Genomic DNA, 15882 nt, shown 5'->3' on the forward strand with positions numbered 1-15882 from the left:
CCCCCCCCCCCCTCTAATATTAAATAATATAATATTATGGATATCTGGAGGAAGAATTCCTGAGTTGGGAGTGGGAAAAAGCTTTATTTTCCCAGACAGAGGGCACAGAGAGGTGGACATTAGAGGAAGAATGGAGCGAGTGGGTTAGGGTTAGGAGACCTGAAGTGAAGAACCTAAAATAGAGTGGTGCTGTGCAGGAAGTTAAACAGATAAGGAGGGGCAAGGCTGTGGATGGCCATGAATCCAGTGGAGTTGCTGTAGGACTGTGGTCATGTGGTGAAAGTTTTGGTAATGATGCGGGCAGCTGGATTTTGAACCATTTGAAGCTTTTGATGGGATTTGAGAGGCAGATTGAAGAGGAGAGAGTTGCAATAATCTATATGGGAAATAACAAGACTATGAACAAGGAAGAAGCAGAGTGCAGGGAGGGGGAAAGGGTGGAGTTGGTTGATGTTTCATAGGTGGAAATATGCAAATAGGGTAATTTTATTCATGTGAGAGCACTGTCAAGAATGACACTCAAACACTTAACCTGAGGGGAGGAACCAACAAGCTGTCAATGGTGAGGAAAAAACTCTTGACTTTGGGTAGGGTGGATTTAGTACCAATGAGTAGTTTTGACACAGTTTAATTTAAGACAGTTTGATGTGAACCAGGATTTGATTTCAGTTAAGCAGAACGTGAGGGAGGAGGGTGGAAGTGAATCATTTGGTGTGGTGGATAAGAAGAGCTGAGTAGAAACAATGGAAGTTGATACTGAAGTTACAAAAAATGTTACCAGTAGCTATGTTTACATGCGCAAAATTCTTTGACCAGATTGAAACGTTTTCAGATTAAACAATTCAAATGTATCGTTAATATGGGCATAATCCATCGATGGCGAGCGTTTACATGCAGCGGGCTTTTATTCTGAAAAGTACTGACATGCGCAGAGTGGTAAACTCTCCTTAAAAAAACACACATTTCGTTCTTCTGATCACAGATTATTTCGGATCGTGCTGAATAAACAAAAAGTAACTCGAACGGGGCGTTTACATGACACATTTTTATTCCGAACGGCCGTTTAACCCGATTACTTGTGTCCATGTAAACATAGCTTGGGAGGAAGTGATGAAAAGACGGGCCCCAGGACAGAGCCCAGGGGAGCACACCTAAAGTGATGGGGGGCAGGAGTGTGATCTGAAGGATTTGAGTTGGATGAATGGAGTGCGGCCAGAGAGATTTGACTGTAGGAGGATGTCGTGGCATCAAGCTTTGTGTTTTCAGAGTGTTGTCTGTTAGTGTGCCATTGCTCTAAAGTGTTTATGGGTAAAATAATCTGCAACAAAATGACAGTTAACTTGTAGTTAGAAACAGATAAACCAGCCCAGTGGATCAGTGGGTGTGTTACCTATGACGAAGGCCTCCTTTGACTGAGCCCCATGCTCGTCATACCAGGGAGGGCGTCCAGCAGTGTAGATGGTGCGTGTGCCGGTGCGGAGCAGGGGAGGTTCTGTTTTACTCAGGGAGGTGGTGCTTCTCCTGCGGGGGGCCCCGGCATGCGGCAGGAGCCGGTCCAACGAGTCCTCGCCGCTCCCCCTGCAGCAGAACCAACAGCAGGACAGGTTACAGCCTGATAAACTTTAAACTGAGGAGCTGCAAAACCTTATGGGAGAGCAGTCTTCAGTGGAGAACTGTGTGGTCTGTGTTTTCTATGATGAAAAAACACAAATGTGCAAATTACAAGACCAGGTATTAAAGATTAGGACAAATCTCAAATCATGTCTAAAAACCAGAACACAACAGTACAGATTTACATCCCATGATAAGCACTCTGAGCCGAGGTCACTGCAGGAACACGATCTGCAGAAAACTCGTGTTTTATTTTCATTAAACACAAATTTGAGAGGCCCCAACAAAAAGAGGCTTCAGACAAACTGGATCATAGCAACAAAGAAGGCTGTATTAAAGTCTCTCTGCTGTTGACTTCAGGGGTTGCTATGAAAAACACAACACACTCATTCCCTCTTCATACGGTTCATGTATGAGAACCTGAGCTTCACCGAGGCTCAACTCTTCTGTTGAGCTTTACCGTTCAGTTCAGAAAACTAACAGGCGGTACACCGACGTCCCCACCCACACCTTGCTGAAGGATTTCAATAATGACAGTTTGTACTTTTCAACATGAGTGTTTTTCTGGGCTGGAAGTTAACAGGTAATGTTAGTAAACCTAAATGTTTTTTGGTGACAGATATTCAAGTCTGTAGGAGTTACACTGTAGCAGGACAGAGGTAGGTTCTTTTTGTGTGTCCAAGGTGGAGTGGTGTGACGGATCCTGGAGAGTGGATGCAATTTCATTCACCAACAGGTGCAGTGGTGGAGTCAGGGCGTGGCTACTGGTGGCCTTGACCACCACTGATTATTCTTTGGCCACCCCTAATCATTTGAGGAACTTATATTTTTGAACAATATAAAAACTAGAAAACATACATAATTTCCTGAAATGATATTTATTCATTCAACCTTTATTTAGACAGGTTAATCTCATTGAGCCGCAGGGATCCATTTACAAGAGAGACCTGATTTCTTAACAAAGAGTGATGACAACAGTGAATAACAACGACAACAATAGACCGCCATAAAATAGGCATAGGCTTAGAAATTTAAGTTTCTTTTTCTTTTTTTTTCTTTTTTTACAAATCAAAACAATCAAAACAAAATAGCAACCAAAAGAACAATCAAGAGGAATAGTAGCAAAAAAACAGCTAGATTATAAGGCGAATGTAGAAAACTAAAAACAGGAACATGTCTGCATTGGTTTTACCATGAACTTAACAGATGTTTAAAGTCACTTAGAGAGGTCAAGGTCGAGAGCTTCAGATCTTTTTGTAAGATATTCCAGGAAACAGGAGCGGAGTAGGAGAAGGCCCTTTTGCCAAGTTCAGTCTCCACTGAGGGAACACTGCAGGTAATAATGTCCTGAGAGCGCACGTTGTAGCTGCACTCACGCAGAGACATGTAGGAGGAGATGTATGAAGGCAACAGACCAAGAAGTGATTTAAAGATGAAAATTTATGGTGGTAGCTATTGGACAAATATCCTTTCATTATCTACTTACTTAAAAAATGTCACACACAAAGACAAGAGAAGATTATTTTAAAACCCAGTTTACTTGCAAGGGCAGACTTCACCAGGCTTACACAGATGTTACCTTGAAGCCCTGGTCGTGAAGATCTGCAACTGGACAGTTTGCAGGAAGTGTTTTTTTTTACACTGCTTATCAACACGATGACCTCGACCTTTTAGACTCAGAGGCGTCAGGTGCCTGCAGGCTATTCTCTCAGTGAGAAAAAGAACACTCTGACCTCACACAAATGGTTCAACATTAATTTAACATGATAAACATCCTGAAATATTTACCTAAATTCCCTTGACAGTAGCCATCTTAAATCTTGATGTGGCAACCCAGTTTAAAAAAAAAGGAACGTTTCTTATGCCTAGGTGCAGCCACACACCAAAATGGAAGTCTGTACCTCACTTATTTTTGAAGTTATTGCGCTCACAACATGCACGGATGGACGGAGGATATTACCAAGTCTCCCTAGTCGCTTTGCGACAAAGGACAGTTATTAAATGATGATAACTTTACTTTGATTTTAAGTTTTGCTAGCTTTCAATTAGGATACAGTAGGTTTGAAATAAAGTGGCAAAGTTGCTCAGTTGGTAGAGCTGTTGTCTCTCAGTAGAGTTGGGGAGAGTTTATTTTATTTAGTGGATAAAATAAAACAAAATTAACTTTTGCAGCTTCATAATAGTTTTGGTTTTCCTGTGAGTTATTTGCATTATGATAAATGGTAAGAGCATAAATATACGCTCCTGAAGTTTCAGTGTTTTTGTTTTTTTTTGTAAATAATAAATGACTGGGGTTTTTTTGCGTCTTGAGTTCCTATGACGTCATCAACTAGTAGAGGTCGACTCAACTATTATCATGTTAATGTTGACTTTAAAAAATATGTAGTCGTTCAACCCCTAGAACCGAATATATAATCGTAAATATCATCAAAATCTTTATGTATAAAAAAGAAAAAACATGCTTCTTAAACATTATTGTATCACTGGGTGGGCACAAACAAAACGTTGCCTGCATGGCTTTGATTTGAATAGTTCCTCCCAGGTGGGGCAGCACGGTGACGCAACTGGTAGAGTTTCTGCCTCTCAGCGAGCAGGTCCCTGGTTCAAATCCCGGTCCAGGGGTCTTTCTGGGTGGAGTTTGCATGTTCTCTCCGTGCATGCGTGGGTTTTCTCCGGGTACTCCAGTTTCCTCCCACAGACCAAAAACATGTATGTTAGGCTGATTTGTAACTCTAAATTGTCCCTAGGTGTGAGTGAGAGAGTGAATGGTTGTTTGTCTCTATGTGTCCCTGTGATGGACTGGAGACCTGTCCAGGGTGTACCCCGCCCCTCGCACAGTGATTGCTGGACATGGGCACCAGCGACCCCCTTGACCCAAAATGGAAGAAGCAGGTAAAAGATAATGGATGGATGGACGGAGTTCCTCCCAGACCTCAAGTTATTGTGAACAAGTTTTACTTGAAGTACTTTAGTGTTGAAGCAGAGGAGGATCCTCCTGCCTGCACTAGGGGACACGATCAGGTACACGAGGGCCACAGCGCTGTTCCAGTCAGACAGAGGAGTCAGCTTAGCATCACGTCCTCCACAGACACATTTAGAGACAGCAGTACATCCCTAGGCTAGAATTAGAAACTGAGCACTCTGCTTGTTTTGATGCTCAACCACAATGACTGCATGTGTGAACAAATCAAGAGAAATCGTGAATGAAAATGAGGACTAATGAGTGCTGCATCTTCAGATGCTGCAGGTTTAAATAGGACCCAGAGCAGGGAATTCAACCAGGTTTCACAGCAAGAACTTCAAAGTAAACCCTGTCCTCTGAACCAAACCAGTGAAGTTTCCAGACTCATGAGAGGGACATCGCCCACTCCCCTCCACGCCCGTCAGACGATTCTTACCTCAGCGACCAGCACCCAGAGATTCTGGCTCCGCCACAGTCAAGCAGAGTCATGTCTGATTCACAAGACGACCTGCTACCCTCCAGCTCGTCTGTTCCCGTGGCAACCAACTCACAACTGCAGTAACGGGCCCACAGCAGCGGCTGTGTGGAAATTACAGGTGTGCTGTTGACCTGTTGCAGACGTAGTTTCCTTTCTCTGTGAGAGGCTAAGAGGATCACTGTAACACCGGCAGCAAAGAGCTGCTTGACTGGAATCATTAGTGACACCTGTAATCACCAAGAGGACGGGTCGGACTCATCTGCCCTCTGCACAGGAACACCGTAGAGCAAAAAGGACATTTATACCCAGACTTCTGACCATTGAAGGGCAGTGTGTGTTTTTCTGTCTGTTAGCAAAATATTTCATGAACCAACATACTGATTTTTCTAAAACCTAGTCAGTTGAACAGCTGCTGAGCTAAAAGTGAATGTGGTAGCAGCTGAGAGTAATCCCCAACATTAGTGCACTAAGTGATTTCACATCTTTGCTGAAAACTTTGGCATGCAAGATGTCAGGTAAGACAACAATAGAACAAAGTAAAGAACATTCTTTGAAACTGTGCCACAAGGTAGAATCAAGTCCTCTGGATGGATTCTTGTTGAAATTTTTCATCTTTTATCCAAAAGACTTCTTCAGTCTGAGGAGCTGCAACAAACTCAGTCTTATAAACAGCACCTTCTCATAGTGGATCAACCAGTTTGCTGGCGACAGCCACAAATAGCTGTTCACATCACCAAAGTTCATGCTCATTAATCCAGGTATAAATCCAACAATGTTCAGTCAGGACATCTGGACAGTTTCTTTTGTTGCTGAGATGTTTCATCCTTCATCTGAAGGACTTTTATCATGTGAATTAGCTGTTCACACGATAAAGGAGGACCATCAGCCAAACAATTGGTCGTTAGTACCCTGATGGCCGCTTGCTATTCACAGGGGGCTGATTGATACTAGCAATAACAGAACTGTAAGAGGGGGACAGTTGGACTCTATCAACTGGATCAACCTGGATTATTGAGTATGCATCAGGACGTCCTTTGAAACGTTCTTCATTCACGACTCCATCCTCACAAACTCTGCCTTCAGAAAAACAAGACAGGTCATCCAAGCACACTGTTAACCTGCTGAAGTCATCCAGTATCTGAACAATCCTTCACTCTGACTAAACACACGTTCATTACCACGAGAGAATATTCTTCTAACTGTAATCCGTCACTTTTGTACTTTACATATTTTGCGGTTTTGGGGCAGCTGTGGCTGAGTGGCTAGGGCTGGACTGAAGGACAACACAGAGGCACTAATCATGGCAGGACAAGAACAAACCCTCAGCACAAGAGCAATAGCGCCCGTGGTCTACCATACCAGACAAGACCCAAGATGCCAACTGTGCAAAGACGCCCCTGGGACAGTCCAACACATCCCGCAGAATGTAAGATCCAGGCAGACAAACCATGCATGGAACACCATAACAAAATGGCTGGAATAATATACAGGAACATCTGTGCCAAGTATGGACTGAAGATCCCACAGTCAAAGTGAGAGATGCCACCAAATGTGGCGGAGAATGTCAGAAAGTGGTGATAGATGTAGCAATCCAAGTGATTGTAACATCAAGAAGAAGGAGCACAAGAAGCTGCAGAAACACCAAGGGCTGAAAGAAGAATTTGTGGAGTCAAAGATTCAGTAGTCCCAGTGGTCACTGGAGCACTTGGTGAAGTGACCCCCGAACTGGAAGAGTGGATCCAACAAATCCCTGGAACAACCTCAGAGATCTCTGGCCAGAAGAGTGCAGTTGTTGGAACAGCTGAGATGCTGAACAGAACTTTCAGAACCCAGGCCTCTGGTAGAGGACTAGCATTTGAAGTGAAGTGGAAGTGCCCGCGTGGAAGAGTAGAACAAGCACCGAGTTTGTTTTATACGTTACTGAGACGCAACAGCAACATGATGTTAGTGCTCCTTGGAGACAAAGTTAGAGAGGCAAGCTTGAGATGGTTTGGACATGTGCAGAGGACGAACAGTGGACATGTTGGACAAAGGAAATCAAACACGGAGCTGCCACTAAGAAGGTAACAAAGAGCAGATTTCATGGACGTGTTGAAGGAGGAGAGGATGAGCTGGAGAAATTAATATGAAAACATTAAAATATTATAGCAACTATTTTTTTTATTCAAAATGCAATTATTAATGTTGACTCAGCTTTTCTGTTTGAGCCAAACAAAATGTACACATATTTACAACATATAGCACAGATTCAATCTTTTCAAGCTTTCTAAAAAGCATCAGTGGTTTAGATGTAAATATTCTACATTTACAGAAGCTTGGTTTAAAAATATTACTGTACGAACTGTGCAAAAATCTTAAGTCATTCCTTATTTCCATCCATCATTATCTGCATAATGATAATGAGTGATCTCAATAGGATTTGCCTGGTTAAATAAAGGTTAATAAATAAATGAAATAATGATGCAGAAAAGCTGGTCCATGCATTTATCACGTCTAGGCTGGACTAGGTCAGTTGTTGTCCACTGTTGCATTTGTGCTTGCTCAGGATGGGAGACTGCGACGAAGTGAAGATTCAACGAGTCTGCTGCGTCCTTACATAGAGAACTTTACTAATTGTCTTTTCTATGTACATGAATGTTCCTGTAAAGTGCCCCGAGACAACTTTGTTGTGAATTGGTGCTATATAATTAAACTGAAGTGAATTGAATTATTTAATAATTTTTTTATTAAATAGTTTTTATTTAGACTTCACTCTGTTTCGAATATTTTCAGTAAAGTGCCGGACCAAGTTTTAAAAATATGGTTTTGTTTGTTTGTAGTGACCAAATGATAATGATTTCTGAAACAAGAAGTCAAAATGAGTTTCCTCCACTGAGTAGCTGGACTCTCCCTTAGAGAAAGAGATGTCTGGACCTCCCTGCTCAAGCTGATGCCCCTGAGACACGACGCCAGAACAAGCCAAAGATGATGGATGAATTGATTTAGATCACTTTAAAAAATGTACAGGAAGGACTGAGTCCCAGGCAGAAAAATATAAAAGGAAAAGAGGAGAGCTAAATTTCTGAACAAACATTAAGCTAAAAGCTTAAAGTTGTCATAGCCCAAACTTTTGTACACGTTTGAGCTACTTGATACTTTAATATTTGTAATAAATCAAAATCATGGAACAGAACCAACAAGTGTGGGATGGATTGATGGATGGATGGACGATGGATGGATGGATGATGCAGCACAATGGCTCAGTGGTTAGCACTGCTGCCTCACAGCACGAAGGTCCTGGGTTCAGTCCCCAGTTGGAACTAGGGTCTTTCTGTGCGGAGAAGGCATGTTTTTCTCGCACTTGCATGGGTTTTCTCCGGGTAGTCTAGTTTCCTCCCAAAGACCAAAAACAGTCTGCCTTCAGGCCTCCATTGTAGAAGAGATCTGTGATCTCAATTTGATTGGCCTGGTTAAATAAACATTATTAATGATGGATGGATGGATGATCATGGATTATGATGGAAGAGAATCTAAAAGTGTGTGATGGATAGATGGATGGATTGATGGATGGATGGATGGATGGAAGGATGATGGATGGATGGATAAATGATGGATGGATGGATGATGGATGGAAGGATGATGGATGGATGAATGATGAATGGATGATGGATGAATGGATGGAAGGATGAATGATGGATGGATAATGGATGGATGGATGGATGGATGGATGGATGGAAGGATGATGGATGGATGAATGATGAATGGATGGATGAATAAATGATGGATGATGGATGGATGGATGGATGATGGATGGATGGATAGATGGATGATGGATGGATTATGATGGAAGATAATCTAAAAGTGTGTGATGGATGGATGATGATGGATGGAAGGATGATGGATGGATGGATAAACGATGGATGGATGGATGGATGAATGATGGATGGATGGATGGATAAATGATGGATGGATGGATAAATGATGGATGGATGGTGGATGGATGATGGATAGATGAATGACGAATGGATGATCATTTTATATGCCTTTATATGATTGTCTACTTTTGTCTGTACCTCTTCTGTTCTTTGTATAAATCAAGTCTCTCTTGTAAATGAGTCATCGAGGTTCAATGAGACTAACCTGAATAAATAAAGGTTGAATGAATTTAAAATGCTAACAAAGTTACCATAAGTCCATAAGCATAAATGCTGCTTTTACTTGTAGCCTATAGTTAAGATTTTATTTAATATTATCTCTACAAAGTGATTTCAGCAGAAACTCACACAGTTTAAAACTGCTGAAATGAGCTTAAACTGCTGAAATGAGCTAAAACTGCTGAAATGAGCTAAAACATGCTGAAATGTAGCTGAAATGAAGAGCAAGCCAAGTTAGCAGAAAAAAGCAGAAAGAACACATATTTGCTGAATTAGGTTTAAATAAGCATAAATTAGCACAAAAGTTAATAAATTATATTTAAAAAAATGAAATTAGCAAAAAATAGCTGAAATGTAGCTGTAAAGGCAGAAATAAGCTTAAACTACCAGAAGGTAGTGGACAGAGCTGAAAGGAGATCCAAAAGTGTGGAGTTATCTGAAAAAGATAAAATTAGTAAAAACTGCTAAATTGTAGTTGAAATAGAAGAAAAAGCTGAAACTCAGAAAAAAGCTGCAACGAGCAACAAGTTGAAATTAATATAAAGTAGTTTAGGCAGAAAGTAGCAGAAATAAAAAAAAAACTTGAATTTCTCTGAAAAGAGCTGAAATTAGTTAAAAATGCTAAAAAGTTAGCTGAAAAAGTAGAACAAACTTAAATTACCAGAAGAATGCAGAAATAACACATTTGCCCAGTTAGGCTGAAATATTAATAATATATAAATTAGCACCAAAAAAAAAAGGGGAAATTATCTGAAAAAAGCTGAAATTAGCAAAAAAAACAAAAAACAAAAAAAAACAGCTTTAAAGTAACTAAAGAAGCAGAAAGAAGCTTAAATTACAAGAAGAAGTGGAGTTTTTTTTTTTTTTTGCTGAATTGGGCTGAAAAGTTTAAATGAGTGCACAAAATGTGGAATTAGCCAAAAAAGTTAAAATTAGTATAAAAACAGCTAAATGGTATAGATCAAATAGTAGAAAAGCTGAAACTTGCAGAAATAAGCTGAAAGGAGCATAAGCTGAAATTTAGCAGAAGATGCACAAAAATCTTTTAACAGAAAGAACCTGAACGGCGAACAAAACAGCTAAAATTAGCTGAACGTAGCTTAAATTTTTTTTTTGCACAAGAAGCTGAAAGAAGCTGAACCAGAACAAAATAAAGGAGTACAAGGCTGTAAACATATGTAAAGATTTGAACACTGTAAAATGAGCTCATTTCATTTTCTATGAAAAAAAAAAATGGCAGAAAAGGCTAAAGTTGCACCAATACCAAAAGTTATAGCTGTCCTGAAAGCACTGAACGTTTTGATCTATGATTTGTTGAAAGTGCTGGAAAACTGCGGGACGAGAGTGGCGCAGAAAAACGTACGGAATAAAAATGGATCACAACAGTTGCGTCATAAGCATTCACAATATAAAAACTATTGTAGAGGCACAGCTCCGTTGTTAAACACCCTCCGTGGATTTTACAGGTTTCTCCGTCAGTCGGGGACGCACGGCGTGACGTCATGACGCTCACCTGCTTCTTGAAGAAGCCGGTGTTTTACCTCGTTTGATAAGGTGTTTAACCAGCCGCTGCGCAAAGAGGCTTTACCTGAGCGGCTGGCTCCACGTTCATGTTTACACGACGAGGACATGTCAGGACAAACAGCTGAGGACAAACAGCTAAGGACATGTCAGAACAAACAGCTGAGGAAGAACATCTGAGGACAAACAGCTGAGAACAAACAGTTGAGGACTACAGACGGTGAGAACTGAGCCCTCCTTGTTGATGTTAATAAAGATGTCTTCACTCACATATGAAAGACAGACAGTCGGAGGTTCGAGTCCGAGCGAGACGACATTGTTTTCACCCTCTCTGCATCCATCGGGATCCTGCAGCGGCCATGAGGATTCCTGCTAAAGCGCACTGAGGAATTCTGGGAAGTGTAGTTTATCTTCGTGTGGGCGAAAGGAACATGGGATCTCTCCACTGTACTGTACTGCAATGATTTTTTTCAATATTTTTATGACTTAAAACGCTTCAGAGAAAAATAAATTCAAACAGACAGATTATTTATAATTAAAGGACTATTTCAGACATTTTGAGGTGATGTTGTTTGTAAAACTTATGAACAGCTAACGTCTCACCTGCTGTAGATGGCTCTCTGAACAGTCGAAGCATAAGGACTGATGAGCTAAAAACTAGTATGGTAAATAGATTGTACAGGTGCTGGTCATAAAATTAGAATATAATGAAAAAGTTGATTTATTTAAGTAATTTCATTAAAAAAGTGAAACTTGTAAATTATATTTATTCATTACACACATACTGATATTTCAAATGTTTATTTCTGTTAATGTTGATGATTATAACTGACAACTAATAAAAAAAAAACCCAAATTCAGTATATCAGAAAATTAGAATATTACTTAAAACCAATTTAAAAAAATATTTTTTAGAAATGTTGGCCAACTGAAAAGTATAAACATGAAAAGTATGAGCATGTGCAGCATCAATACTTAGTTGTTGCTCCTTTTGCCTGGATTATTGCAGCAATGCAGCGTGGCATGGAGTCGATCAGTCTGTGTCACTGCTCAGGTGTTACGAGAGTCCAGGTTGCTCTGATAGTGGCCTTCAGCTCTTCTGAATTGTTGGGTCTGGTGTATCGCATCTTCCTCTTCACAATACTTCATAGATTTTTTATGGGGTTAAGGTCAGGTGAGTTTGCTGGCCAGTTAAGAACAGGGATACCATGGTCCTTAAACCAGGTACTGGTAACTTTGGCACTGTGTGCAGGTGCCAAGTTCTGTTGGAAAATGAAATCTGTATCTCCATAAAGTTGGTCAGTAGCAGGAAGCATGAGGTGCTCTAAAACTTCCTGGTAGATAGCTGGGTTGACCTTGGACCTCAGAAAACACAGTGGCCCAACACCAGCAGATGATGGCACCCCAAACCATCACTGACTGTGGAAACTTGACACTGGACCTTAAGCAACATGGATTCTGTACCTCTCCTCTCTTCCTCCAGACTCTGGGAACTTGATTTCCAAAGGAAATGCTAAATTTACTTTCATCAGAGAACATAACTTTGGACCACTCAGCAGCAGTCCCAGGCGAGACAGTTCTGATGCTGTCTCTTGTTCAAGAGTGGCTTGACACAAGGAACGTGACAGCTGAAACCCATGTCTTGCATACGTCTGAGCGTGGTGGTTCTTGAAGCACTGACTCCAGCTGCAGTCCACTCTGTGTGAATCTCCCCCACATTTTGGAATCGGTTTTGTTTCACCGTCCTCTCCAGGGTGCAGTTATTAGGGATGCACCGATCCACTTTTTAAAATTCCGATCCGATCCCGATACCTAGAACTGAGTATCGGCCAATACTGATCCAGTTCCGATATCATGATCATCATTGATTTTATATGAAGATGTAAAAATCTCCTCACAAGTACAATTTGTACAAATATTTGCATGCATGTCCAAAAAGGCAACTTTAGGTAAGTTTTATTAATGTTGGATAAGTTTTAAAGTTAGAATTAAATTCTAACACAAAACGTTTCTTTTTATTCCTAGTAAGTGGATATTAAAGTGACTAATTTAAGTGATTGTTTAAAGTTGTTTTTATATTTTATAAGGGGCAGATATAAGAATTTTTTCTTCTTTCTGCACTCTTTTCATTCGGATGTTTTTTATTTTTGATCATTTAAAAAAAAATTGTTTCTTTTAAATGAATGAATAAATTAATTAAATAAAATGTTAAATGGCTTCAAACACCTGCTAAGTTCATGGCATAAACCAACAGACATGTTCCTGTTTTTAGTATTTTACATCACTTTATAATGTAGCTGTTTATGTTTTTAATATATATAATTTTCAAATCATGTTTTTTATGATTGTCTACTGTTGTACTGATAAATATCTCTGGAGGGTAAACTATATCTTGGCTGTAAGTATCAAGCTGTGAAATCCTTCGTTTTCTAAAACTGATAGTGGTTGGTCATTAATTATGATGAAGTTTAGCAACTTCTCTGTAAACATTTGAGCTCCGTGGTTTCAGCGATGTCTTCTTGTTCAATCCGAAGCAGGCAGCCTGATTTGGGGCAGCCGCGCTCAGTCTGTCCCTCCTCAGAGACGGGCAGACTGAGCGGGGTCGAGTTGCCTCTTTCGGTTTGACCAAAGAGCAGCGCCCCGCTGAAGCCACGGAGCTCAAATGTCCATCGTAAAACTAACTTTAACGTGGTTTAATGTGGCGCTATGGCTCTGCAGACATTGCACGATGCTGTCTTGTTTTGTGGTGTTTCTAGTGTAAAATCCTTCCACACAGCGGACATGTTTAGATTAAAAGTTTGTTAGCTGTTAGCTACAGTGCTGCTAACTCAGCCCTCACGTTGTAACTGGCTGCAAACTATGAACTGGATTTCCTGAATGTGAGGCGGGTCTTATTACTCTGGGTTCATGAGACACGCCGCCGTTCAGGAAATCCATTCCATAGTTTGAAGCCAACTTGCATCATGGATCGGAAAAATCCGACACGTAAAATATGCTGGTATCGGAGGCCGATACTGGATCGGATCGGCCCCATCCCTAGCAGTTATCCCTATTGCTTGTACACTTTTTCTACCGCATTGTTTCCTTCCCTTCACCTCTCTATTAGGGTGCATTCACACTAGCCCTGTTTAGTCCGCTTTAATCGAACTCTAGCTCGTTTTCCTAGAAAGTCCGGTTCGTTTAGGGAGGTGTGAACGCGCCATCGAACTCTGTCATGGAACAAAAAGGCGAACTCTGGCCTGGGCTAAAACCTAGGTCTTGGTCCGGTAGAAGCGAACTCCAGCGCGGTTTGAGTACAGTGTGAATGTAAACAGACCGGGACCCGCTCCGCAGGGTAAACAAACATGCATTGCTCTGACCTTATATGGAGCGTGCAACTAGACTGAGACCATTTCAAGGCCTTTGTAAAGTAAATGTTTTGAGTTAATTAGCTGATTAGTGTGGCACCAGGTGTCTTCAATATTGAACTTTTTCCACAAACTCTAATTTTCTGAGATACTGGATTTGGGGTTTTCATTAGTTGTCAGTTATAATCATCAACATTAAAATAAATAAACATTTGAAATATATCAGTCTGTGTGTAATGCATGAATATAAAAGTTTCACTTTTTGAATTAAATTAATGAAATAAATCAACTTTTTCATGATATTCAAATTTTATGACCAGCACCTGTATTTATATAGCTCCAATCCCTCTCATCAACATACTTAAAGCTCTTTACAACACAATCTGGTGTTCCCTCCTTTACCTCCACACACATTCATACAGCACTCCACTACATCTCTACAAGGATAATCTGATTCTATAGACACTAATCAGAGCTAGATCACATTCATAAACCGATGGGACACACATCCGAGGCAATGAGGGGTTCTGTGTCTTGCCCAGGGACACTTCACCATGTGACTGCTGGTGGAACTGAACCCCCAACTCTCCCATTGGAAGACAACTTTTCTAACCACTCAGCCGCTGCTGCCCCATTCTTACCACAGTGAAGAAAATGAGACATAAATAACAGTTAAAGGCCTTATATGGAAGGACTATGTGCTGCCTGGGAGACTGGGAACCAGTTCGGTGTTTGCTGACGTTGCTTTGCTACAGCAGTCATCTTTAATTGACTTCAGAAGTTCTTCTGTCGTAAATGTTCATTCCATGATTACTTTGTGAGAGATTCAACTAAGCCCTTGTAGTGGGTCATGAGATATTTTACTAACAGCACAGACACAGGCCAATGAATTTTGCTCACCTTTCACCAGCAGGTTATAAATAAAATATCTATTTACATGAAGAACTGTGAATGTTAAAGAGTTATTTTAAGATGGCAGTTTTAAATGTGGCTCAGATCAAAGCTGATGAAGTAAAAATGTCCAAATCTGAGGTTCATTCTAACACTTTTATGAACCTTTGCAACACAATAAGTTCTGCATGGATATTTTGATAAAACATTCATGCAGGAAGTGCTACAGCTAGCTGCTGCTGCTCTCTGCTTGTGCAAATAACAGCATCATTATTAGTGTAAAGATGTTTAAAACAATGTTTGCATTAATCGTTCTAACGTTTCAAAGATCAGAGTTAAAATCACAGCACTTCACTTTGTGCTCTGACTAGCCATTAGCTCATCAGACCTAAAGTGTTCATCTGGTCAGAATCACGCTTTATTTCTCTGATCTAACAGCAACAGGTAAGATGTTATTTATTCATAACGTGTCCACAGAGCTCCTCTTCAAAATGTCTGAACAGAGCAGAACATCGATGAGTGAGATTGTCACGAAGCTTTTCAACACAGTTCAGTCTGTTCGGATCATATTCAGATATAATCTGTTCATTATGAAGACGTGGATTAAGGAGCTGTCAAAGTTCAGGGAACACGTCTTTGAGGGTCCCTGCAGCCTGCAGACATCATTGGAGTCTTTCAGATCCTTTGTCCTGCAGTTCTTTAGGGTCCACTTTTTCCCAGCTATGATATTTGTTGAAAAGTACCTGCAACAAAAAGAGTTTAGTTTAGAAACACCAACGTTAAACTCCAAGCCGTGAAGCATCTCTGTCAGACTGAAAGAGACAGTCTGAGGACAGTCTGAGACGGTCTCCAGTCTGAGACAGTCTCCTCATACTAAAGATTGTCTCAGGAGACAGTCTCTCTGAGGCTGCATCAGACTGTCCTAACACTGTCTCTTTA

The 15882-nt window shown here is 40.6% G+C and overlaps 2 protein-coding genes across 2 annotated transcripts in view; both read right to left on the minus strand.

Moving 5' to 3' along the window:
• Positions 1-5076, minus strand: part of uckl1a (uridine-cytidine kinase 1-like 1a) — a 35736-nt gene extending 30660 nt beyond the window's left edge. The window contains exons 1-2 of the mRNA XM_037683932.1: positions 5010-5076; positions 1391-1578 (exon numbers count right to left, since the gene is read on the minus strand). Of these exons, the coding sequence (XP_037539860.1) occupies positions 1391-1578; positions 5010-5062 (241 nt within the window). The 5' untranslated portion in view covers positions 5063-5076. The remainder of the gene's footprint in view (positions 1-1390; positions 1579-5009) is intronic.
• Positions 5077-15663: 10587 nt separating this feature from the next.
• The window catches only part of samd10a (sterile alpha motif domain containing 10a), a 19277-nt gene continuing 19058 nt past the window's right edge, over positions 15664-15882 (minus strand). Inside the window, exon 5 of the mRNA XM_037683934.1 lies at positions 15664-15686. Within this exon, the coding sequence (XP_037539862.1) occupies positions 15664-15686 (23 nt within the window). The remainder of the gene's footprint in view (positions 15687-15882) is intronic.

The sequence above is a fragment of the Nematolebias whitei genome, chromosome 11 (assembly GCF_014905685.2).
Source record: "Nematolebias whitei isolate Nwh7 chromosome 11, NemWhi1, whole genome shotgun sequence".
NCBI classification, from domain to species: Eukaryota; Metazoa; Chordata; class Actinopteri; order Cyprinodontiformes; family Rivulidae; genus Nematolebias; species Nematolebias whitei.